At 40.3% G+C, this 26871-nt stretch overlaps 4 protein-coding genes across 6 annotated transcripts in view; all 4 read left to right on the forward strand.

Moving 5' to 3' along the window:
- TCHH (trichohyalin) overlaps positions 1–1424 on the forward strand; it is a 7102-nt gene extending 5678 nt beyond the window's left edge. The window contains 1 exon segment of the mRNA XM_069089975.1: positions 42–1424. Coding sequence (XP_068946076.1) covers positions 42–357 — 316 coding nt within the window. The 3' untranslated portion in view covers positions 358–1424.
- The window catches only part of S100A10 (S100 calcium binding protein A10), a 462639-nt gene that overhangs the window by 304968 nt on the left and 130800 nt on the right, over positions 1–26871 (forward strand). The window lies entirely within an intron of this gene.
- Positions 1–26871, forward strand: part of S100A11 (S100 calcium binding protein A11) — a 399965-nt gene that overhangs the window by 304968 nt on the left and 68126 nt on the right. The gene's annotated exons all lie outside the window — the stretch shown is intronic.
- The window catches only part of TCHHL1 (trichohyalin like 1), a 10349-nt gene continuing 8526 nt past the window's right edge, over positions 25049–26871 (forward strand). The window contains exon 1 of the mRNA XM_069089976.1: positions 25049–25158. The gene's annotated coding sequence lies outside the window, so the exon portion shown is untranslated. The remainder of the gene's footprint in view (positions 25159–26871) is intronic.

Genomic DNA, 26871 nt, shown 5'->3' on the forward strand with positions numbered 1-26871 from the left:
GAGGAGCAGCTCCGAAGGCAGGAGCTGGAGCAGGAGCAGAGACGCCGGCAGGAATTCCGTGAGGAGGAGCAGCTCCGTAGACAGGAATTAGAGGAAGAGCAGAGACGCCGTCAGGAACGGGACAGGAAATTCCGTGAGGAGGAGCAGCTGCGCCGGCAGGAGCGAGAAGCGCAGCGGTACCGTCAAGAGTTCGATTCGCAAACGCGCGGCCAGCTCCGAGACAGGCAGTCAAGGGAGGAAGACAAAAGTCGTAGGCAGTCCCAGGAATTTAGTTCTCGTCAAATTTCTAAACCAATTGTCCGTTCCAGCCCACTCTATGAATATATTCAAGAACAAAGGTCCCAATATCGTCCATAGGAAAAGCTGTAGAAATCCTATCACCGAAGTTTAGACAACAGGAAATGGAAAACACCGTGTACCAAGTGATTGATCAAGCACAAGTTCTTTTGGTTATGGGAAAACTCTTTTCTGTCAAAATAAGTCGGGAGGGGGGTTCTTCCCCCCCAAAAAAAACACCCTTTAAGCTACCTTTATTTCTTTCTTCAGTCCTTCTTGTAGCTCTTTGCTACAGAATGTCTTCATTGATGCAGATGTGGTGTTCGTTAAGAAACAATAGTTTGGGTTAAGGCACTTTGGGGGGCACTCGCCTGTTCATCAGTTGTCAGAGCTAACACAAGAATCAAGATCTTCTGTTCTTCTCTGGATAACACAATTGGGCTTAAATTTCAATTTCCAAAGCATGTGCAAGTGAGATTTCTCCAAAAAGCAAATAAAATTCAACTTTACCTCAACCCAGATTTCATCTCTAGTGACAGTCACCCCCAGTGTAGCTCTAAGGCTTCCTATTGCCACAACCTTTTAATAAGGAGGCCATTTTAGACAGTCCACTTGTGAAGGCAACCCATAATTGGAATAAATGTTTAAAGTTTGAGGTTAACCTGAACTCTGATAATTTAGTAACTAAGAAGATTTGGATTTAGGGCTGTTCCTCCAAAAAAAATTAACCAGGAGATTATTAATAAGCTCATGAAGCAAAATCAAACTGTTTCTTAAAATTCTCCACAACTCAAAAAAAAATTTTTTTAATAAAAGTAGATGTCTAGTATAGTCTGTAGTACTTAGTTCTTTCCCCTAGTCCTTGATGGGGTTGTAGATCTTTGCACCTCTGTGAATTTCAGCTGGACATGAAACCAACTCAGAGAATTCTGAAGATCTGCCTTAGGGATTGGTATCTGGAACCTGCCAGAGTTATTTAGAGGGAGTGTGTTGGGAAAGTTGAATGTGTAGTGGAACATGTATGGATGACTGTGTAGGTACCCTTAGGCCCTGGGACAAGACCCATCAACCCATAACCCTTTGCGGCTAATTGATACTATCTTGGGGACATTCTTGTTGAAATAATTGGACTATGGAAATCAATTAATAAATGGTTGGCAATTATTTTTATCGTGTTTCATCTCTTCATCTTCACAGAACAAGGTCTGGAAATTAACATAAACACCCTACACACATACATACCCAAATAGCTAAGCTTTTATTATATTTGACAGAATATTAGGAACATTTTTTTTTCATAAGAAATGCAAAAGAAACTACTCAAGGGATAGTTCTAGTGAAGCCAGACTGTCGTGGACAGTCGAAATTAAATTCACAACATGAGAAAGCAATCACATCTTTTAAAAGTGAGAAATGATCAAAAAAGTTTCATTTCTTCACATTTGCCAAGATTTGTTTTTTAATGATCAAGAGCAAAAACAATGTCATGATTTTTTTTTTTTTGCATCTGTTCACTGTGAGCTAAACTTGTTTTGGTCCCGGGACTGGTGCCTTCAGTCTCCACTGACCTTCAAATGAGTGTCTGTCATATGCAATCACAGGTGCATATTGATACAAGACTGTATTACGGTGTGATCAAAATTGCATTGCAGTTGTGTTCATTTAGAGGGAAGTGGAAACTTGACCTGTAACTTTATTGATACAGGAAACTTTGCAGTCTGGCAACACGCACTACCTATGTAGGTTGGCACCTTTTCACCAACTTATAGTCTTAGTACCTTGTCCAGGGTCTCCTAGTCACTGTGTCAGAGAAAGGACTTGGACTAAGATCTTTCTGGTTCCAAGGCCAGCTCTCTCCACTATATTCAGATGTCTCTCCTAAGTATATTTTTTAAATCAATATGTTAAAAGTTTTCACTGAGGATCACTAAAGGCTACATGTTCCTCACCTCTGGACTAGGTACTTGATTGTAGAACACAAAAAGGAAACACATGTCAAAGGAGGTTTTTCTTAACCCTCCATTTTCCTTCCCAACCCATTTATCTATGTAAGATTAACCTTTTCTTAGCTATATAAACTGGACTTTCCAACTAACTATTCTGTATGCTCTCTTGTAGCCTCTATATTTTTATCCACCACGGCTTGACTCAACTTATCCTGTATTCCTAATGCTGTTGCTGTGATGCTTGTTGATACCTGGCTAAAAGTTTAACATACTTCTAAATATTTGACCCCCCAATCAGCGGCAAGGAAATGGTTAAAAAGCACTTTTCTAGGGTTGTTAGTTTCCCTACTATTTTAAACAATGATCATTGGATTGGATGGCATTCTAAGCAAGTGTAGTGTTTTTTTAGAGTATTTAATAATAGTAATAGCAGTAATAACATGATAGTAATGGCAGTAATAAAGGCTAGCATTTATACAGCACGTTTAAGATTTACAAAGCACTTTATATGTTATTTCATCTGGTCCTCACAACAACCCTGAGGTGGGTGGTTTTGTTGTCCCCATTTTAGAGATAAAGAAACTGAAGCTAACTGTGATTTGCCCAAAGTCAACAGCTAAAAACCGTCTGAGGCAGGATTCAAACACAGATCTTTTTTGACTCCAAGTCCAACTCTCCATTGTGCTACCAGTGGTGCATCAGGTGCTTGGTATACTGGGAGAGCCAAGATGATGATATCATAATGGTATCAAATAGTTTGGGTCGAGAAAAACAGAACACTCCAAAGTTACAGTCATTGAGCATTTTAATACCAATTGCAAACAAGGAAACTAGGCACAGTTCACAAATCTACCCAGAGCATTAATCTTTGAGTGTTACCTTTTTTAAAGTGAGGAGAAAACATAGAATTGATGTAGAAAAGTCAAAAAATCTAGTTTCAGATTCTGCCTAAACCAGTTACTTGTATGTATGTCCCTGGGAGAGTTACTTTTTACCACGCTAGGCCATTTTTACCAATTGATAAAATAAAAAGGTAGACTAGGTGGTCCCTAAAAGCCCTAAGAATGCTAAAAATTCTATGACCTTTTCTTGTAGGGGACAATGTAACTGGTAGGCAGGGTCTCAGAATTCCCATAGAACTGACCCTTCTTCTGACACTACTTGTTTGACCTTGGACAAGGTTATTTAGCTTCTCTGGGCCTCAGTTTCCTCATCTATAAAATGAAGTAGTTGGAAGAGCTCCTTTCCAGCTCTAAATCTATGAAACTATTTATCTGGAAATCATGACTTCTTCTTAAGCTTTCTTAACTAAGTATATTGCCTATGTCCCTAAATATCGTTGCTGCTCAGTCGTGTCTGACTCTTTGTGATACCATTTGGGGGGGTTTTGGCAAAGATACTGGAGTGAGTTGCCATTTCCTTCTCCAACTCATTTTATAGATGGGGAAACTGAGGCAAAAAGAGTTAAGTGACTTGCCCAGGGTCACACAGCTAATAAGTATCTGGGATCAGATTTAAACTCAGATCTTCATGACTCCAGAACTGATGCTCTATCCATTGTGCCACCTGCTGCCCATGTCCTTAAGTAGTACAGAGTTTTAAAATGCCTCTATATCTAAGGTCCTCTCCCAGGTCCCTCTCAAATGGGCACTTTCCTGATAATGTGTTTATAGTACACAGCCCTGGCATGCTTCTTAGTTATACGCTTGCCAGATGGTTCCCAAACTGGCACAACTAAAAAACAATCAAAGCATTTATTTCGGTCTTCTTATAACACTTTATTAGCAGAGGAGTCAACTTCCAAAGAGCAATTCATCACAATTAAAATAACATAATAAAAAAGCATGTGTCATCCAGTTCATGCCCTCTGGGTTGTCCTTTGAGGGTGCTGGCATGAGAATCAAAGACCAGCCCTACTGATTCTTCTTGTGAAAAATGTGAGCGTGAACCAGGAATGGTTTGGTAACTAGAAGCTTAACTGTAAATTAGGAGTTCTGTAAACTCCATTTTCCTTAGCTATGGTTGGAACGTGGGTTATATAATGTAAATGAAGAGGCTGATCTGGGCACAGTATGAATTCATTTGCTGACAGGTCTGCATAGTTAGATGTAATAGAACACCACATATTATTCTGTACAAGCATAAAAACTATTTGCTAAAGGTGGAATCCCTACTTTGGATCCAATGGTCTCCTTTATCTATTTACATAAAATCTCTGCTCAAAGACACTACATTGCCCACAAGTTTCTATTTCAGGAAAAGACCTACCCTCATACAATCATAACTTCCAAAGCTGTTCATTATCCATAGTTAGGCAACTAAGGTGAATGAGAAACCTGAGAGACAGAGTTTCTTGGGTAACTAAAAATTTATTTGACTAGCTGATAATAAGTTGATGGACAGTGTTTTTTCTTAGTAACCAAAGACAAAACCATATAGAGCCCCGAATGCTTAAATACTTTTGGAAAAGGAGGTACCCCTGACAAGTGAAAATCAACCCTGATTGGTGAACAATTAATGAGGGAGTAGATAAATTAACGAGGAGGTGGGCTAAAAGTCCTCAGCTCCTCCTATTGAGAATGACTCGGCCACTCCAGCAATCTGGACAAAGAAATCCATTTCTACCCAGATGACTCTGGTTGATTTTCTTCTTCCTGAACTAAGTTCCTCTAGACTACAATGGAGGGGTGCAAAAGCTCAGTGCTTTAGGACTGGAATGGACCTAGATTAGATTCTGTCGATAACTCTCAACAGAAGTAAGATTCCCTAATTGAGTTGGATCTACCCAGAATAGCAGAACATGTACCCAGATTTGACCAATCTCATCTATCAGCCTTGTCCTTCAGAGATTAGCTGAGTAACCTATAGGGACTGTCCCTGAATGAGGAAATGGAAAAGAAAAACCTTAATCTTAATTTAATAATTGGTTGCTAATATAATAGAAAAATAATCACTTCTCTCAAAACAAAAGGAAGTAGTGGGGGGGGGGGGTGAGGGATAGAGGGAAGGAAGACAAAGAACCCTCTGCTGGCTATCTAGACCAGGGGTGGGGAAACTGCAGCCTTGAGGCCACAAGTGGCCCTCTAGGTCCTCAAGTGCAGCCCTTTGACTGAATCCAAATTGGAGGACCTAGAGGGCCACATGTGACCTTGAGGCTGTAGGTTCCCTACCCCTGATCTAGGTGGTCAGAGCACAGGTCCAATTACAAAGGTCATTACCCTCTGCCCAACCTACCTTGACTCTCCCTCTACCTACATTCAAATTCTTCTCCAGTACTCCCTGAACTTAATCCAGGTTTGTGCCATTATGGAAGAGATTAGAACCCTACCATACTTCCTGTGACACTAGCTCAACCACAGACCATTATCCTTAAGGTATAGATACCCTCAAAACCATAATCCCATAATATGTTGTTTACAAAAAACACATCTGAAGCAGAGAGATACACACAGAATGAAGGTAAAAGGCTAGAGCAGAATATATTATGCTTCAGCTGAAGCAAGAGAGCAGAGGTAGAAATCTGAATTTCAGACAAAGCAAAATCAAAAATAGATCTAATTAAAAGAGACAAGGAAGGAAACTACATCTTGCTAAAAGGTACCATAGTCAATGAAGTAATATTAATACTAAATATATATGCACCAAGTGGTATAACATCCAAATTCTTAGAGGAGAAATTGAGTTACAGGAAGAAATATATGGCAAAACTATGCTATTGGGGAACCTCAACCTCCCCCTCTCAAAACTAGATAAATCTAACCATAAAAAGGTATAGGTACCCTGTTAAATAAACTTCACTGATACATTCATCTTTAATCTTTCGAGGGAAGGAATAGAAAATAAAGTGTTCAGAAGGCAGGTGACTTGGTTCCAAATAGGAACAAAAACCAATGATTGACTTCTATGTGGAACCCTGGCAGTGTGACTTCTCATTTCCTATTTTGATATCCATTCATCATAATAGTAATTATCCAACACTACAAACATATGTTCATCATAAGAGTAATTATGGGTTTTCTCGGCAAGGGCACAAGACTATAATCTAGGACAGATCCTCAGCTATGTAATGAATAATAAGCAGATGTTCTATTTGCCATTAAGTAGCTAACAAAGATATGATCATTTAAGACCAAAATCCAAAGGTGGAGTTCTGGATTCTGTCTTCCCTATTTCTATTCCCTTCAGGATCCTAGTGAAACTCTGATTCTGTCAGCTGAAAGAAACCCTCAATTCTCTTTCATTGTGTCACTTCCCTATTCAAGGATCTTTAAAGTGACTCTTTATTTAATAATAACTAACCCTCTGCTGACTATCTAGACCAGGGGTGGAGAAGCTGCAGTCTTGAGGCCACAAGTGGCCCTCTAGGTTCTCAAGTGCAGCCCTTTGACTGAATCCAAATTAGAGGTCCTAGAGGGACACATGTGACCTTGAGGCTGCAGGTTCCCTACCCCTGATCTAGGTGGTCAGAACACAGGTCCAATTACAGAGGTCATTACCCTCTACCCAATCTATTTTGGCTTTCCCTCCCTCCACCCATGTTCAAATTCCTCTCCAGTAGTCCCTGAAATTAATCTGGGTTTGTGCCATTAGGGAAGAGACTGGTTGAGAAAAAGTAAGTACCTTGCCTTAGATCACACAGCTAGTCAGCATCTGAGGCACCTGAACTCAGGTCTTCCTAATTCAGAATCTAGCCCTCTCACTCACTTGACATATAGCTCCCTCTAAGAGTAGTAGCTTCTCTCTCTCTCTCTCTCTCTCTCTCTCTCTCTACACACAAATATACATATATGTATATACACACACATCTATATGTGTGTTTACATAAAGATATATGTACATATATAAAATATTATATCATATTTTATATAAATACCAGTGACATATTTATGAATATATACTCATAATTGTGTGCAAGTATATATTTGCATATCAAAATATATATTCATATATACTATATATACATATCCATACCTATCTTTGATGTTTGCAAAGCACTTAACATGGGATCTCCTTTGATCCTCACAAGAGCCCTTCAAGATAGGTGCAATTATTATCCCCATTTTACACTTGGGAATTTAAGACATTTTAAGTTATCAGTATAGAAAAGTAAGCTCATGTACTTTCTATTTAACATCAGGACGTGAGACGTGGCTGTCAAAGAAAGTGAGCTGCCATTTTCCCCAAAGTGCAGTCACCTTTCTTGCTGAGCAAGCAGATGCCCACTCATAGACAAGGCCTTTTAACTTCCTGTAATGTAATGCCAAGGAAAGGCAACTTCCCAGGTTCAAAATACCAGCATAGGTGCTCTCTATTTTATTCAGTGACCAACCAAGAACAGAGAAGATTAAAACATGACATCATTCCAAATACAGCATTTACTAAGTGTGATTAAATAATCTCCAAGGACTACCCCACCCCAGGACCTTCCAATCATTCAATCAATTACAAAGTCTCTGTTCTAAATACTTCTCCACCCCTAGGCTATACCTTAATTAAGTCCACCACAAAGCCCCTCTTCTCAAATGGAGATTAGCTTCCAAACATAGGTAAAGTACCTTCATTTGTCAATCACAGAGCACAATAAGGTCAAAAGTTCCCCACCCCTGGATCACAATTGAATCTACCCCAGAGTTACATCAAGTTTAAACACAGCACTTAATACCCAAATGGAGGTCTTTTCTTCATCTTGACACGAGGCAAGTTCTCAGCAATCTTAGTTCCTGGGGAGACAAGGCTTAGCAAGGCCATAAGATACATTGCCAGTCCCTTCATGAATTTATCCTCTGTCTGTAGAACAGTCCTAGAACCCCTGAACACATTAGCAAAGCCCTCTCCCAGGATTTCTGTAAACATACAACAAGAAAATCCTTCTTCAGGGCTTCTGAACCAACAGAAAGGCTCCCAGACCCCTGCAACAACAGCACTGTCCTTCACCAGTGGACAGTATTCACTCTGTCTGCAGGACAGTCTCCAGACCCCTGCAACAACAGTACTGTCCCTCACCAGTGGACAGTATTCACTCTCTGTCTGCAGGACAGTCTCAGGGCTTCTTAGCGAACAGCCAGGTTCCAGGACTTCTTCAACAAAAGGACTGTCTTTCACCAGTGGACAAATCTGGCAAAATAACATCAAAACAGACAGACAAAGTACCAGCAAAACAGCCATGTCTCCTCAGTCCTTGGCAGCTCAGGGGGCAGGTCTCAAAAGTCCAGGGCAATTCAAAGCGGCCACCAGCAATTCTCTTAGCCTCTCTCCCCCTCCACGAGGTGCTGCTTCCAAAAAAAAGATCTCCCGCCTCTCTCTAGTGTCTCTCCAAATCTACATCACCAGCTCCTCCCAGTTCAGGACTTTCTTTTCACATCAACAAGCCCATCCCACAGGTGGGATTAACAAACTCTGGGTTTTAACACAATCAGTTTGAAAACCAAGCCAATACAGGGGAATCTTTAATTGCCATTACTATCACATTCCACCCCTCCAGGATCCTTGGCCTTACAATCTCAATCTAAATGGCCATGGATCCTGGAACAAATAGAGGCACTATGCTTTGTACTCCTTGCAGACTACGCCATAATGTAATGTAACACAATCAGTTTGAAAACCAAGCCAATACAGGGGAATCTTTAATTGCCATTACTATCACACTTCCCTGATGTAATCTGAACATCGGACCTCTTTCTGATTACTGAGTGAGAATTAATTCCCTCTAAAAACACAGCTGTGGTCTTACCTGAAGAGCTTCACATGAACTAGAAGACTAATGTAACTTTTTAATGTTACTATGCCTGGGAAGCCTGGGACAGGCTCCCTCTCCCATTTCCCTAAGGGCCTAATCTCTTCTGGACCCACTCATGTAGTCCAGGCTGGACTCACTCCTGAGGAAGCTTCCCCTCTAATGAAGGGACTTTGGCTCCCTTTTATCACACTGTTTAGTTTGTGGAACTCCCATTCTGGAACCACAAGGAAGAATTATTTCTAACTTGGGTTTTGGCACATGTCTAGAGTCTCCATAAATAGGGGGAATAGAAAAGCACTCAATGTACAGTCAGTTCTAGAACAAGAAAATACAAAAGAAATGCTAAAAGATGCAAGAAATTCACCATTTGCATTGACAAGACTTAAGTAATCAGTGACTTGAAATGTTTAACTATTGTCACAATCTGCTGGTAAGTCCATTGTGTAGTTTGCAGGATTGCTGACTAGGCATTTTTCACTTCTGTTCTGTCCTGTCTTCACTCAGAGTCTATATCTTCTGACCAGTCAGGCCTTTTCTGGTCAATGGTAGCCTCTCCAATTCAGGAATTTCCCCTGTTACCAGTCAACTCCACCGAACAGTCCCAGAACCTCTCATCCTCTTGAACTTTCAAGGTCATCTCCAAGCCTGTACACATTCACCTCAGGATCAATGTTTGGTCACTATTTCAGACCAAACTCAACTCAGACTGATCAGGTAATTCAGATTCAAAATTGGAACAAAATAAGACACTCAGAAACCACCTAATAATTAACCAAAGGCTATCCACTCCTTTTTTTTTTTTTGCCTTTTGGGGGGCAACTGGGGTTAAGTAATTTGCCCAAGGTTACACAGCTAGTTTGTGTGTGGGGGGGGGGGGTGTTAAGTGTCTGAGGTCGGAACCAAACTTGGGTCCTCCTGACTCCAGACCGGTGCTTTACTCACTGCGCCACCTAGCCACCCCTGGCTATCCACTCTTAATCATAACATGGAAAGGACACACTCAGCAAGGTATCCTTAGCCGTTGTATGGAAAGAATATTCAACAACTAACACTAGTTAAGATAGACTAAGCAGCCTATATCTCCATAAAGAAATGTGTCTGATCAGCAGATTATGGTGGCTCATATACCAGCAACCAAACTAAACTCATATCTTATGCTCTAGTACCAGTTAACTTTTGCTATCATTAATAGTAATAATAAACATAATAACATTTCATATTGATGTGGTACTTTATGGTTTGCAAATCACTTTCCTCACAATGCCACTTGCCTACTACCAGACCCTACCTAACAACATTGTATCTCTGTCCCCTTCTGAGACACCCACCAGCTGCTCACCACAGGATCTCCCAAATGCTAATTCCTTGCCATTTTCAAATTCTACCAGTAGCCCAAGTCCCCTAACAGCCTGCCTATCCATACAAATCTACTTCTAGTACACAGAATCATCCCAGATTGCCTGGTCCACCGCAGTGAGTCTGACTAGTTTCTGGATCCTGAGCACCCCCCCCTGGTCTGGCCCATCCAGTCATTCAGACTCCAATACTGACCTAAATTATTCATTGTTTCAGCAGACAGCACGGTCATGTCCACTGTCGCACCTTTGCTCATGTCCTTCTCCCATCTAGAATACCTTCTTCCCTCCAAAATTTGCCTGCCATATTACATATTGTTTGCTTTCTCTACAGGGCTCTGACCACATCTGCAAATATTTAATTGATCATTTCTTATTGTATTACAGAACAAAAGTAGTAATTAATGTATAAAATGCAGCACAATATCTTCTATAATACAAGATATGTGTATATCTACATATATATATACATATATAAACTTTTCTTATGGTTGACTAGAGCCCTCCTCTAATCATGGAGGTCACCCTCGGTTCTCAAGAACTATACAAGAAGGAGCATAATCTCTAGAAGGTCCAAGAAAGAAAAAGAGGATGAAGTATAGGCCTAGTGATAGAGTGTATATCTATTGAACTCAGTTGAACTTGACAAACATTTATTAAGCTCCTACTATATGTTAGGTACTAAAGGGAAAAAAGATAAAACAGAACAGTCCTTATCCTCAAAGGGTTTACAATATACTGGAAGACAACATGTACACAGGTACAAAAACATTAAATATATACAAAGAAATGCCAAGAAATTTCTGTTGGGGAGATAGCACCAACTAATGTGGACAGGGGTGGGGCATGTATCAGGAATAGCCTCAAATTGATTGTAACAGTTGGTATAATTATTAATTATCAAGTTACTAATCGGTATAGTTATTGATACAACTATTGTCTTAGTTATCAGTGTCTAAATGTATACAGCATCTATGTTATCAGTATCTAGATATCAGCATCTATATAATAGTATTTCATCTTTCCAGTTACACTATACCATGTTATTGGTAAAGTTAACGATAATTGGCATGGTTATTACTAATCTGTGTATGGCTTAAAGATATAAGGATTCCAAGAGACAGAAATAAGGAGGGAAAGTATAGAATCCTTTAGAGGACAACTTGTACAAAGAGATACAGACTTGCAAGTAGGTCATTTTTGATTGGAAAGTAATGAGTCTAGAAAGAGGTATTAGAGCCTGATTGGGAAGAGTTAAAGGCCAGAGAAATGTGTATTTTATCCTGGAGGCAATAGGGAGCCAATAAAACTTCTTGAGTCAAACTGTTGTAAAGCTTCTACTGGTCATCTAGTATACTTGCTTCATTTTTCAGAAGAAAAAGCTGAGGTCGATAAAGGTTAAAGGGTTTATCCAAGGTCACCCAGATAATGAATAGCAGAGCTGCATTTACAGTCTCACGCCTGCTGATTCCTAGCCCCAATGCTATTTTTCCTAGAATATATTGCCTTCTTTTGAACCAGAACATAATCATAAAGGCTGTTGTTTGTCCTTTGTTCTCAAAGAGGACCATGACATCAAGAAGATGATACCATGACTTGCAAGTGAATTGGATTGAAGTGAGGGAGGTCTGTTTAAGGTCACCAGCCTCACTTAATCCTCCAGAGTTATCTAGGTCCAGTGGTGAGATATAGATCAGTATGATTAGAGATGGTCAGTCATAAAGGTGCCATATGCTGGTCATACAAATGAGTCCAATGTACTACAGAACACATAAATACAGTTCTACCATATCATTAATATGACCTATCTAAAATGGAGGTTCTTGGCATAGATATTAATGATCTTATTAAGGTTCATTCAAGAGCACTGGCCTGGGAGACAGGAGACCTGGGTTCTAGTGCCAGCTCTGCCACTAGCTAGCTGTGTGAACATGAGCAAATCTTTTTTTATTTGTTTGATCCTTAGTTTCCTCATCTGCAAATGGCGGGGGGGGGGGGCACATGTAGATGTGACCCTAAATCATCTTAAAAGTCTGTCAGTTGGAAGATATTATGATTCTGTGGCCTCATTAACAAATATTTTGTTTGCCTTCTCCAAATTAAGAAATGCTTTTGAACAGAGTTGTAAATAGCAATTTTCCCCCTGGAGCAGATGGCACAAAAGATATCCTTAATTCAATTAAGTTGGGGAGAGGGGAGGAGAAAAGGAAGGGGGATGGGAATCACAGTATGGAGACTTGGAACACCTTGAGGCTGATATTGGGGAAATATCAAAGACGTGGGAAGGGAGTAAGGTCAGAGAAGAGCTTACCTAGAATTTGGCCACTGGGGGGAGGAAGCACACCATCTGGTAGCCTCCAATTTTAATTATTATCCTTGCCAATGATGCTAAACTCAGAGGTTTCTACATTGCTAAAGAACTTAGTACAGAAGTCTTTGGAGCCTGAAGACCTAGTATCAAATATCACCTCTGACACTACTTTTAAGAATTTGGGCAAGACACTTAATGTCTCTCATCCTTGAGGTCCTTATCTTCAAGGTGAAGGGAATGGACTGGATGACCTCTAAGATTCTTTCTGGTCTTAATGCTATGATCCTATGAAGGCAGGTACTGTGAGTGATCTCTCGCCTTTGAGGCCCTGACCCCCTCCTAGTTAAGGATCTACTTTGGAAGACAACTGAAATAGAAGATGTCTCTTAAAGCTGTCCAGGAAAATTTGAACTTGTGCCATCTTTTCTTTTGATAAATTTTACTATTATCTTCAGGGTCACTCCTCTGGACATGCTTTTCAAAAATAGCTATTTTGGGCAGCTTCATATTTCAAAGCATAAGTGAGGATTTTAGTTGTAAAGATTTAGAGAACAATAGTTTCTTATTTGGATCTTATTTTATATCTCCATTTCATTGTTTTCTCCCAGTCCCATTAGACCACCATCAAGAACATGATGGAAGGGGAAAAGTCAGGAGAAGTTTTAATTCCAGAAGATTCTATTTTGATGCCCATAGATTTTTGTTTTTCTGCACTTAATAGTATTTTATTTTTCCAGTTTCATGTAAAGATTGTTTTTAACATTCATTTTGTAAGATTTTGAATTACAAATTTTCTTCCACACCTCCCTTCCTTTCCCCATCCCCAAGAAAGCAAAAATGTGATATACGTTATACATGTACAATCATGTTAAATACATTTCCACATTAGTCATGTTCTGAAAGAAATCAGAACAAAAAGGGAAAACCACAAGGAAGAAAAATAGACAAAAAACCCTGAAAACAGTACGCTTTGATCAGCATTCACACTCATAGTTCTTTCTCTTGATGTGGGTAGCATTTTCCATCATGAGTCTTTTGGAATTGTCTTGGATCATTGTATTGCTGTGATGAGTTAAGTCTATCATAGTTGACCATCACACAATGTCGCTGTACTATGTACAATGTTCTCCTGGTTCTGCTCTCCTCACTCAGCATCAGTTCATGTAAGTCCCTCCGGGTTTTTCTGAAATCTACCTGCTCATCATTTCTTATAGCACAATAGTATTATATTACAACCATATACCACAACTTGCTCAGCCATTCCCCAATTGATGGACATCTCCTCAACTTCCAATTCAACAGAAAGAACTGCTATAAATATTTTTATACATGTGGGTCCTTTACCCTTTTTGATTATCTTTTTGGAATACAGACCTAGTAGTAGTATTGCTGGATTAAGGGGTATACATAGTTTTATAGTCCTTTGGGCATAATTCCAAATTGTTCTACAAAATGGTTGGATCGGTTCACAATGCATTGTGTTCCAATTTTGCCAATCTTCTCCAAAGTTTATCATTTTCCTTTTCTGTCATATTAGCCAATCTGATAAGTGTGAGATGGTACCTCAGAATTGTTTTAATTTGCATTTATCTAATCAATAATTATTTAGAGCATTTTTCATATGACTATAGATAGCTTTAATTTCTTCATCTGAAAATTTCCTGTTCATATCCTTTGATCATCTATCATTTTGGGGAATGACTTGTATTCTTATAAATTTGATTCAGTTCTCTATATATTTTAGAAATGAAGCCTTTATCAGAAACAATGACATAAAGATTTATTTTGTGATAAATCCAATGTGTTATAGTAAAGAGTCAAAGCCTTGAATGGAGAGTAAACCACAAGGGATACAATTTTCAGATTTTGCCAACAACACAAAACACTCGGTTCTATTTCTGGCTCAAGTGATGTGTGTTTACAGATTGAGTATTTATAAGCCTCAGGATATTTTCTTTTAATGTAAAAATAGCTGCTGAAGAATCATCCTTCTTCCCTCTGTCCCTCCCTCACCATTACTTCCCTGAGTCACTGAGCACATGGAACTAAGTGGTCTGGTCATAGGATCATTGGGTTGACAGCCAAAAGGAACCTTAGAGATAATTGCATGAATGCCTCTTGTTTTACATTTAGGGAAACTGAGGTCTAGATGGAAGAAATGATTTTTTGCTATTACTTTATTTTCAAGATCACCCAGCTAGTGTCAAAGAAAGGATCCAAAGTGAAATCTTGAGTCCAGATACAATACTCTTGGAAGGTAGTTTGGTGTGATGAAGAGAGCACACCCTGGTTCTTAATTAGAACCCTTGTTCTGCTTCTTACTTACTGTATGACTTTTCAGTAGCTCAAAAGAAATGTGAGATGCACAAATCTAGAGAGAGCTCCTCTCCAAACGTTCATACAGACCATTTGTGCCTGACATTTGGTAGAGCCTTTCAGCTCTTATTGTATTGATCTGATCAGTCAGTCAGACACACTGCACCTTGACTCCGATACAGTGGTGTCATTTTGGTCTTCTTTGAACACTAAGAACAACAGACAACCATGCATGACTTTGGGCACTACTAAACTTCTAGGATCTTATTTTTCTCAACTGTAACATTGGTTAGAATAGAGATGAAACAGAACTCAAAAGTCATCTATACCAACCTCCTACCCTAAGCAGGGTCTGTCCATTACCAAATATTACCATCCAAAGTTAAGGCAGTTAGTAGGAGAAGCATCAGAAGCTCTGAAGCTGAAGGGAGCCCTCTCTTGGGTTCTAGCCACCATCTCTTTCCCTAGTCCCTGGATTCCTCTGATTCCAGCTGTTCATAAAGGACTTGGTTTCTTCCTCAATAGCCCCTTCTTTCCCTGAATCCTCCAGAGTTAACCCTATCCTCTTGGGTATTTTCAAGCAAGTGTTCTTAATTTTTTCTGGTCATGTATCCCTTTGGCAGTCTGATGAAACCTATGGATCCCTTCTTAGAATAATATGTGTTGCCTACATTCATAATTGAAGGAAACTATATAACTTTCAGTAAGAGGTTGGTGAAAATAAAGATGATTTTTTTTCCTGTCCATGTCAAGAATTAACCTGAAATCTATCCATGGATCCCTTGGCGATAGGTGGGGGTAGGTTGTCCACAAGGTTTTAAGAGAATCCCTGTTTTAAAGGCGTTTAAAAGTGGCAAACACTACAGAGGAAACATGGAGAGGTACATAACTGAAAAGGTAAAGTTTACAATTTAATCTGGACATAAAGTGTCAGCAATAAAGATTTAAGTTTTGTGCTTTCTTAGTTCACTGTTCCCTGCTCCCTGACCTCCTTCTGCCAAGTTAGTTTAGTTTTTTAGAAGGTGGGCTCCTGCTTCAGTATCACACAGGAACTGGGTTTGGAAGCTTCTTTGCCCCAGAACTTAGTCTCAGAAGCATTACCCATGGCAAAGGCAGTAGCTACTCTGCACTATGTTATCACAATATCCTTAGCTGGTTAGCAGTTAGCACCCAGGCAGGTGGGATCTCTACTAATCAAAGCTGACGCTCCTGTGCCTATTCCTCCTTTTGTATGTATTATTTTATTAATGACTTATTAAGCCTCCGCTACGAGCCAGGCACTGTGTCTCTGGGGACGGTTGGTTGTTCTTCATTTTCAAAGAGGACCAAAACGACATCACTATGTTAAAGTCAAGTTTCAATGTATCCAACTGTCTGATCAGACCAATACAGACTCAGAATGCTGCACCATGGGCATGGCACAAATAGTCTGTGTGAACATTTGGCGTGGATTCTCTAAATTTGCGCATCCTGCATTTCCTCTGAGCTATGTCAATTCCACTTTGGTCAGAGAGCACAGTACCTTGTCTGAAGTGGGCACACCATGCTGAGCAGTCCTGTGCAAGTGCCTCCCATGTCACAAAATCGATTCCAAAGTTCTTGAGAGAGACCTTGAGAGTGTCCTTGTATCACTTCTTCTGATCACCGTGTGAATGCTTGCCCTGTGTGAGTTCTCCATAAAACAGTCTTTTTGGCAAGCATGCATTTTGCATTCAAACAATGTGGCCATCCCATCGGAGTTGTGCTCTGTGAAGCAGTCTGAATTCTTGGCAGTTTAGTTCAAGTAAGGACATCAGTGTCTGGTATCTTATCCTTCCAGGTGATCTTCAGAATCTTCCTAAAAACAGACCCTGTTCTTAAGGAACTCAGAGCCTAAATGGGGAGACAATATGCAATCCATTATGTACAAAGGTATATACAGGGTAAATTGGAGATGATCTTAGAAGGAAGTGACTAAGATTAAGGAAGAGTGGGACAGACCTCTTGGAGAAGGTGGCAACTTTAACTGAGACTTGAAGACAGCCAGGGGATCTGGGAGACAGGGATGGAGAAGGAGAGTTCCAGGCATACAGGACAGCCTGTGGAAATGCATTTAGTTGGGAGATAGAGTGTTGTGTGAGAAGAACAGCAAGAACGTCAGTGTCACTTGATCAAAGAGTATAGATGGAAGGAGGGTAGAGAAGGAGCCAGGTTATAAAGGGCTTTAAAAGTCAGCTAATTTTATATTTGATCCTAGAAGCAATAGGGAGCCACTAGAATATATTGAATGGGGAGAAGAGTGATATGGTCAAACATTCACTTTTGGAAGATCACTTTGTTTGCTGAGTGGAAGATTACCTAAAATACATCCAAGAAACATCTCCATAGAGATAATAGTTGAATCTATGGGAACTAATAAGATCACCCAGTGAAACAATATAGAGGAAAAAGAGAAGAGGATCCAGGACAGAGACTTGAGGGGAACCCACAATTATCAAGTATGACCTGAATTAAGAATAAGCAAAGGAGACTGAAAAGGAGCAGTCAGGTCAGAGAATAACAAGGATAGAGCAATGTTGTGAAAACCAAGAGAAAAGACAGCACATAGTAAAGAGAAGAAGATAAACGATAGTGCCAAAGGCTGTGGAGAGGTCAAGAAGGATAAAGATTGAGAAAAAGTTGTTACATCAGGCAAATAAAAGTCACTGGTAATTTTGGAGAAAGTAGTGCCAGTTAAATAGTGAAGTTGGAAGCCAGGCTGCAGGGTCAAGAAGTGAGTAAGAGGAAGAGAAAGGAAGTGGAGGCACATATTGTAGATAGCCTTCTAAGAAGATTAGTCACAAACGGGAAGAGAAATATGGGATGATAACTAATGAGACTGGACCGGAGATGGTAGAGCACTGACACAGTCCATTCTCCAATTCAGGATGTGGAATTCCTTCTCTGGAACCTACTGCCATATGTGGAGGCATTAAATACTAAAGCATCTGAGAAAAGCAAGCAATCCCCCCTTACATAACCATGAAGTACCCAGACACTAGGACTATTGCTGCCAAGACTTGGTGTAGCATCAAGCCTGGCATAGGTCAAGTTTGACCAGGAATAAAATATGTCCTGGGCATGTGTCATCCCCCACCATTCTGGGATGAGTCTTAGAGCACATAAGATTCTATGGCTCTGGCGCCTCCGAGATCACAAGATGAGTGCCTGGATCATATGGAGGGCGTCTCCTGAATACGTATCATCCCCTGTCATCTTAGAATGAGGCACCAGAACCTGGGAGGAATGTGAGTTCAACTAAAGGACATACTCAACACCTTATTCTTCCTCCAATGCCAAGGTCTCTCAGCTTTAAGAATTCTGGGCCCACTGGGATCAGAGGAAGAGAGACCACACCAACTCCATGTTCAATCATCATAGGATTCTTGAGTGAAAGTGTCACTCTGTAATTGTTCATGCCTTGTTTCATGGGGAAAAAATTCAGATGATGTTCCTCTTACCACCATGCCTCAGTTAATGTTTATTGAGATGAAAATCTCCCTCCTCCCTAGAATTTCTCTCTGGACCCTTATCCTTATCCAACTAAACTTTACCTCTCCACAGTTCAGATCTTTCTTCACCATCCAGTGGAGAACCATCTGTTTCCATTGGAATCTTCACTGGATTGCTAACAAATTTCCTTTTATCCTAGATTTCTTTACTTCACACACTTTCCATCTTTTTAAACCATGAAAACTTGATTCTCCTTAGATGGCACTACATCCCTAGCTACTGTCATTCTCAGGGACCAGAAGGAGTACGTATATAATTCATTACTTACTCGCATTTGCCACCTTCATGATCTTCCACTGAAGTCCACTCCATACATCTTTATCACCCAGGCCAGTTTCTTGTTGCTATAATCTATCAACCTCTAGGTCATTTTTTCTCCTGTCTCAAGCAGTATCTAAATTATTGATTTCTTTCTCATCCTAATTCCTGTAGTCATACCTGGATACTCCAAAATATAAATATTGATGTCCCCCCAAATCAATTAACTTCTCTGTCAATAAGTATTTATTAATCTCCTATTGTGTGTCAGGCATTATGTTAGCCCCTAGAGATAGAAAGACATAAAAGAAATAATTCCTGCCTTAAAGGAACTTAATTCTATATGGGGTTTGGGCAAAGGAGGAGTTGGTCAGGATACCTTTAATCAATTGATTTTCCTCCCAGTTGGATTAAATCTCAGAGGGAACAGGTAATGTGGTTTTAATGTGTTAGAAGAGGCCCACAGCCAGTGCCTATTCCCTAATACCTTTTTATGAAGTATGAAGAAGTTTTCCCAATGAAATTGGTGTGCAATATGTCATTGATTGGACCATCTTTCAAGACTGTTCCTGCCCCTGATGACTTTCAAAAGGCTAGCCTTGCAATCTAAGAAAAATAGTGTTGGTGGAAACAGCTCCAAGGAGTATTACCCCTGGCAGCAGAGAAGAGAGACAATTATGGATTAAAGAGAGAATTAACTCTGGCAGCTTAAAGTTAAACTGTATAGAAGAACAGGCTCCAGGAAACCCCTGTCTGAGCTGTACAGGAAAGATGCTATATGCAAGGGAGAGCAGTATAAGGGGAATATTCCACCATAAGGGGAAAAAAAGGCACTGGGGCCCTTCAGTGCTGGATGTGTGAGTTTCCTTGGACACATATGTTCCCTATATTTGTGCCACATTGCCAGCGTATTCTCTGTTTGTATCTAATCTTTCCACTGATGCTATATGTATTTTGAGTGACTGTCCCCCATGTTCATAGAGAGAAAGTTTTGTAACTTTTCTTTTTCTGACATTTTAGTCTTTGAGTTGAGAAAATGTAATTATGTCTATTGTATGACTATTAAAGGTAGGCACTGCAGTGAGATCTCAGCTATGATATTAGAAGCAAAAATCTACAGAATATACTTGAACCTGGGGTAGTAGGTTGAAGTAGTCACCTGAGGACACAATTTGTCTCCTTCGACTACTCAGTTTTAAAGAGGTAACCCAAAGGGGGTGCTACATATAAACAACACCATAACCTCTCCATTAATCAGCTTCACAAGATGCCATGAATCCCATTTTAGCCATATACAATTCCAATCAGTCATATACAGGAATAGTTATACCCTAAAATTGACCATAGTCTATAACTGCTTAACCATCAGATCCAGAATTTTGAAATTCCTCTATTCACCCACAACCTCCTCCCTTTTAATCTCTTTTTCTGCCTCTCCTCTTTTAAACCTATTCCTTCTTCATCATGACCTCCAGTCTCTGCACCACTCCAGTACTGCCCTGGCCTCCCTTCCCTCTTTAATAATACTGATCCTATGATTAACCAATTAAACTATACACTATCACATATGCTTGGACCCCTTGACCTATTTGTCCTATCTCCAGGAATGCCTTGTTAAACCCTAACCCTGAGTTACTGTCACAGTTCACTTCCTCTATTTCTACTTACATGATGCTGAACATACCTAAAGGAAGTCATACAACTATGCCAATTAGGATCACTGCAAATTCATACCTAATCGTCAAGATCACTAAATTTGCCCTCATTTATTCATGTCAATCCTGTCATGAACTGTCACACCCTCCATAGTGGTTATCCAAACCTTCTCATCTAAGATTCAGACCTCCTATGTTACTCCCTCCTTCCTCTCTCTTGGCAGAGGTGATGACCTCCTATGTCACTGAGAAAATAAGACCATCATTCATTTAATGTTCATTTATTAAGCACCTACTATGTTTCCAGGCCTTATGTAAGGTTCTGGGGATACAAATGTAAAAAGAAACCAACACTTGCCCTCAAGGAGCTTAGATTCTTCACTACACATGTACACAATGTGTTGGGTGCTCCCACTTTTCCCCCACTCCACACCTTTTCATCCTTCTCCACTCACTTCCCCATTGCTTCCATCTCCAATGAAAGATGTGAGCCTTCTTGACAAAACTAATCCCTCCTCTTCTGATCTTGAGCCCATCTCTTTCTGTCCCAGGAGCTTGCTCATTTAGTCTTTCCCTCTCTTTATCTCATCTTCAGTCTCTCCAAACCCACCAACTCCTTCTCTGTTGTATACAAAAGATCCTGGGTCTTCCCCAGCCTAAAAACAGTCCAACACTTTCTTAGATCTCGCCACTGCCTCAGCTATCTAACTCTCTTTTCTTTATGTCTTGCCTGATCATCTCCTTCTTCTTTTCTTGACCAAATTCATATGAAGAATGGTCTATAGTCATTGCCTCCATTTCCTCACCTTGCATTCACTTCTAAATACCTTGTAATCTGACCTTCAACTCAATCACTAGGCAAAAACTGCTACAAGGATATAGATGATACCTCAATGACTAAATCCAATGACCTTTTTCTCAATCGATGAACTTCCCAACAGTCAAAGTTATTGACCTTGTTAACCACTCCCTCCTCCTAGATATGTTCTCCTTCTTTAGCTTCTTTAGCTTTTTCTTTATGATCTTCTTCGCTTTCTGTCCACTACTTTTCAGTCTCTTCTGCCAGATTATCATCCTCCTTCAACTTACTGATTGTAGCTCTCTCCCAAGGTTCTTTCCTCTTCTCTTCTCTAATCCTCATGATATTGTCAGCTCCCAGGAGTTCAGTGATCATTTGTATGCAGATGCGTCCTAGATCTATTTATCCAATCCAAGACCCTGTCCTGAGCTTTAGTCCCACATCATCTGGTCCCATATTTCCCAAACGGAAGTTCAATGGGCAACAAAAATGCAATATGTCCAAATGCATCCTATTTCCCCCAAAATTCATCCCTCCTCCAAACTTCATTTCTGCTAGGGACAACACCACCATTCTAGTCCAGATTCACAAGCTCAGGTCATGCTTGACTCTCACTCAACCTTCCCTCCCCCATATCCAATAATGTGCCACATTTTGTTGATTCCATTTCAACAACCACACAGACACCACTTTAAGCCAGGCTTTCTTTCCCTCTCACCTGGACATTGCAATAGCCTCTTAATTTGTCTCCTTGATTGAAGTGTCCCAGTGCTCCAACTCATCCTACACATTGCAGCAAAATATACATTCTTCAAATACGAGTCTGATTATGTCACTCTCTTATTAAAGAATCTTCAGTGGCTTCCTTCCCTTCTTTCATTGTACCATTGATTTAGAGCTAGAAGTAATCTTGCAGGCCGAGTCATTATTTTAAAGATGAGGAAACTGAGACTGAGAGAAGTTAAAGATTTTGACCAGGGTCACACAACTAGTGTCTTTTTCGAGGGGGCCAACGTCTGACATGGGCCACCCCAAAGAGTGGTTTGTGAGTTTCAAATGACTTAATGTCCATAGAGTGCTTTGTAAACTTTAAAGGTCCTTGTAAATGTCAACTACTATCTAGTCCAACTACTTCCTTTTACTTGTTAGGAAACCAAAGTCCAAAAAGCTAAAGGGATTTATCTAGTCGTACAAATAGCACCTTGCAAACCCTGGATTCAAATATGGGTACTCAAACTGAAAGCCCAGTGTTCTTTTCAACTTCATCATAGTTGTATTTTACAAGCAAAAAGTGCATAGGCACACAACATATTTTAACCCTTCTCCCACGATCCCCACAATCAGTGAGGGTCCCAGCACCACAAAGATTGTTTTTAATGTTTGAATGTTAATATTTAATATTTGAATATATTAATATTTGATATTTTAAATATAATTGTTAGGATACATGCACTGTCTTCTTAGGGATAAGCATTTTGGTTCCTTTGAGCAGTCTTCATATAACAATATTATGAGGAATTGTTCTAAAATCCCATTCCAGTTTCTGGTGAAAGGGTCCTATACTTTCTTTGTAATACCCAGAAATAGTCTATATTCTAAAGCAATTGATACAGGATTTCTCCCCTACACTCACTATGTGCTCTCATGATGATTGTGCTCTCTAATAGAAAGACTATGGTTCTGGATTTCACAAAGAGCACTGACAATAAGGCATCTTGAGGTCTCCTTTTTCATTCTCCTCCCCTCTCCTTCAGCCTTTTCCCAATGTCTCATCAATAATGTAGGCCTTAGTCTTTCTCTTTGCCTCTCTGCAGAATGGAGTTAATAACTTGAGCAGTTAATTTATAACCCCTTTGGACTATTAAGAGAGTAAGTGTGGCACTATAAATAGAAAACTGACCTCAAACCCAGGAAAATCTGAATTCAAGTCCCGTCTCTGAAATTCTGGCTATGTTACCCTGGGCAAGTCAGTATCTCACCGATACTATATTTGAACTCAGATCTTCCTGACTCCAGGCTCCACTGTCACCTACATGCTTAGCACTTGACAGTTTCATGACTTCCCAATGGTTCAATTATCATCCCTATACAGATGATTCTCAGATCTAGGTAGCAGGTTCTCAGATCTATATTCTCAGAGTTAGTCACACTTCTCCAGCTGCCTCTTGGACATCTCAGATGGATATCCAATAACATCTCAAACTCAACATGACAAAAACAGAATCACCTTTCTTATTATCTTTCTCTCAAAACCATCCTCACCTCCCAAATTTCTCATTACTGGTAATGATACCAACTTCCTCCCAGTTCCCCAGGCTTGAAATCTCAGTATCATCCTTGACTTTTCACACTAACCCTATATATCCAATCCTTTTCTAAGTTCTTTGCACTATCAGAAGGTTTATCATTTATGTCCCCTTCTCTCCACTCATACAATCACACCCCTAATTAAGTCCTTCATCACTCCTTACCTAGACTATTGCAACACTTCTAACTGGTTTCCATGACTCGTCTCTCCCTACTCCCATCCATCATCCTTTTAGCTGCAAAGGTGATTTTTTTTTCTAAAGCATAAGTCTGTGTCATCATTGTGTTCCATGACCCTCAGTGGCTCCCTATTTCCTCCAGGCTCAAATATAAAGTGCTCTATTTGACCACCACCACCCCCCACCTACCTTTCCAGTCTTTTTACACCTTAATTACCTCCAGCCACTCTACAATACCACTACACAGGCCTACTTGCCATTCTTGAAATAGTACCATTTCCATGCCTTTGGCCTCAACGCCCCGCATGTCTGTTTGAATGCTTCAACTTCCTCACCTCCATTGCTCAATTTCCTTGGAAGGTTCAACTCAAGCCCCATCTTTTGCAGGAAGCTTTACCCAGTCCCTGTAGCTGCTGATGCCGTCCCCTTTCAAATTTCCTTCCATTCGCATTATTTCTCTTCCTATATTTTCTATGTACTGAGTCGTTTGCACATTATTTCCTTGACTAAAGTGTACTTTCCACAAGAGAAGTCATTGGTTTTTGCCTTTCTTGACATCCCCAGAGCTTAGCACCGTGTCTTGAGCAAACTCAATACTTACTGAATACTTGTGGACTGACTGATTAACTGACCTACTGACAACCTCTCAGTTCCCTAGGGAGCTCTCCGAGACTATAGGTTTAGAGAAATTCCTGATCCGAATGAGTAGAAAAAATTTCATCTTCCAGATATTCCCTATATTAATGAAGTCACAGGTCCCTACCCCTATCCTTGAACAGAAAAACATCTAAGAAAAATAGCTCTATACAACATAAACACAACATAGCAGGAATGAGGCAAATTCTCTGCCATTAGTAACAGGTTGTTGCTGTTTTTTTCCCCCAACTCCACCTCTGGGCAGGAAAATAGGCACATTTAGCTCCCACATCTGAAAGAACTAGTATCTCTACTTTGTCACATGGCAAAGCGGTCTCTTTGTTTTAAACACATGATTGACACCCTTCTATTGGGGTTGAGTCAGATGTGCCATCCTGGAGGCAGAGGGAGGGATCAGGTGACCTCTAAAGTCCCTGATAGTCCTATGACTTGTCAAATAGAAATGCTGTTGGATCCTTGGGTTAAATTAATAGTAGCCAGCACCTTACCACAAACACTGCCCTTAAGTCCACAGCTACAACCCTCAACCTCTGTCAAAATCAAACCGAAGATTGATCAGTGCTGCTGTCCTTCCTCTGGATAAGGCTCATGCCTGAGTCTAACTGAAGCATCACACAGAAGGAAATGGGAACCTGGGCAGCCTGGCTGCAGAAAAGAAAGGAGAGGGAGGAGGGCTGGGCTTAGCTGGTGATGAATCAGGTCATCAGACCCAGAGGGTGTCTCCTTCCTATCTCCCATGTGTAATTAGTGACTGAATAAAAGGTTACAGGTGTCCAGCCATCAGTCCACCAACGGCTGCCCCACACACCACTTCCTCCTGTTGGTGAAAGAGGTGAGTTTCAATCCTTTTCTACTAGGGAAGTAGGGGAGAGAGGGGGGGCACCTTTAAGATCCCAAATAGTACATTGCTTTTTTTGTAAAAAAAAAAATGTGGGGAAAAATCCTAAGGAAGCATGAATATATGCCTTTATTACTGATATTAAGATGGTGAGTATAATGGTTGAAGTGTATACAGTAATAATTCTAGTAAACATAGTAACAATGATGATATATATTACATTTATTTAACCCCTCATGGTCACAGAATGTTTTGGAGACATTATTACTTCATTTGGTCTATATAACAATCCTGTAAGATAAGTAATATAATTATTATCTGTAGTTTATAAACAAGGAAACTGAGGGCAAGAAGGAGAAATTTCCCCAAAGTCCCCCCGGTTCAAAAATGACATTTCCAAAGCTCAGACTCAAGTCTTCTGACCCCAAGCCCACTGCTCTTTCCAGAACTCCTTTGGGACTTTTCAGTTTCAAAAAATTATTTTAAACTCTTTGACTGACACAGGAACAAATATTTAGCAAAACAAGTTGGACAGCTTTGTTTCACACACAGATAAAAATTTTTAGATTAAAGCCATTTAAATGATGGTTGGACATGGGACTATAATGACTCAGGGGCCAAGGCTGGCCCTGTTTGATCAGCAGGTGATTTTATCACAATGTCTTTGAAAAATGAGCAGGTGCTTTCTGAAACAACAGCCTCAAACCGTTTGTTTGATGTTTCCCTTTACCTGTCTTTTCTTTGGATAGTGGGAGGCTTAGATGATTGATGTTACAATTCATGTTTTTCTAGTTATATTCAAGAAGTGCCTTCTCTGTGAAAAGTGACTGTCTCATGGAGCAAGGAGCTCCTTTGGGCAGGAAGTCTCAGCCAGGAGAGGAAGGATCTTTATTCTTCTCCTAAATCATCATCCCTGATCTTATCAGTCAAATGCAAGACATGTTGAGAACTTTAAATTGCCATATTAGTTAGCTATTAGTAATTTCATCGTGGAAGAGGCCACTGGTACTGCAGAAGTGTCAAACACAAGACCCACCATTTATGTAGGGGATAGAGCACTGGACCTACTACACCAGGAAGACCTAAGTTGGAATCCTGCCTCTGCCACTGTGCAACCATAGGCACTCGAGCCTCTTGGAGCCTCAGTTTCCAAATTTGTAAAATGGTGATAACAATACCTTTAGTCTTTATCTCAGGGCAGCTTGGTGGTACAATGGATAGAGTGCCAGGTCCACAGTCAAGAAGACTCCTTTTCCTAAGTTCAAATCTAGCCTCAGACACTCACTACTGTATGAACCTGGGCAAGTCACTTAACTCTGTTTCCACATCTGTAAAATGAGCTGGAAAAGGAAATGACAAACCACTACAGTATCTTTGCCAAGAAAACCCTAAATGGGATCTCAAAGAGTCAGACACAACTAAAAAAACCCCAATGTCTCATACAAGAAAATGGACAGGCGTGGCTAGGTGGTGCAGTGAATAGAGCACTGGCCCTAGAGTCAGGAGGACCTGAGTTCAAATCCGGCCTCAGACACTTAACACAAAACTAGCCATGTGACCTTGGGCAAGTCACTTAACCCCAATTGCTCTACCTTCCCCCCTCCAAAAATCCAAAAAAGAAAAGAAGGAAGGAAGGAAGAAAGAAAGGAAGGAAGGAAGGAAGAAAGGAAGGAAGGAAGGAAGGAAGGAAGGAAGGAAGGAAGGAAG

This window comes from Petaurus breviceps, unplaced genomic scaffold (assembly GCF_028583685.1).
Source record: "Petaurus breviceps papuanus isolate PSGF00001 unplaced genomic scaffold, PetGlider_PUasm1.0 186, whole genome shotgun sequence".
NCBI lineage: Eukaryota > Metazoa > Chordata > Mammalia > Diprotodontia > Petauridae > Petaurus > Petaurus breviceps.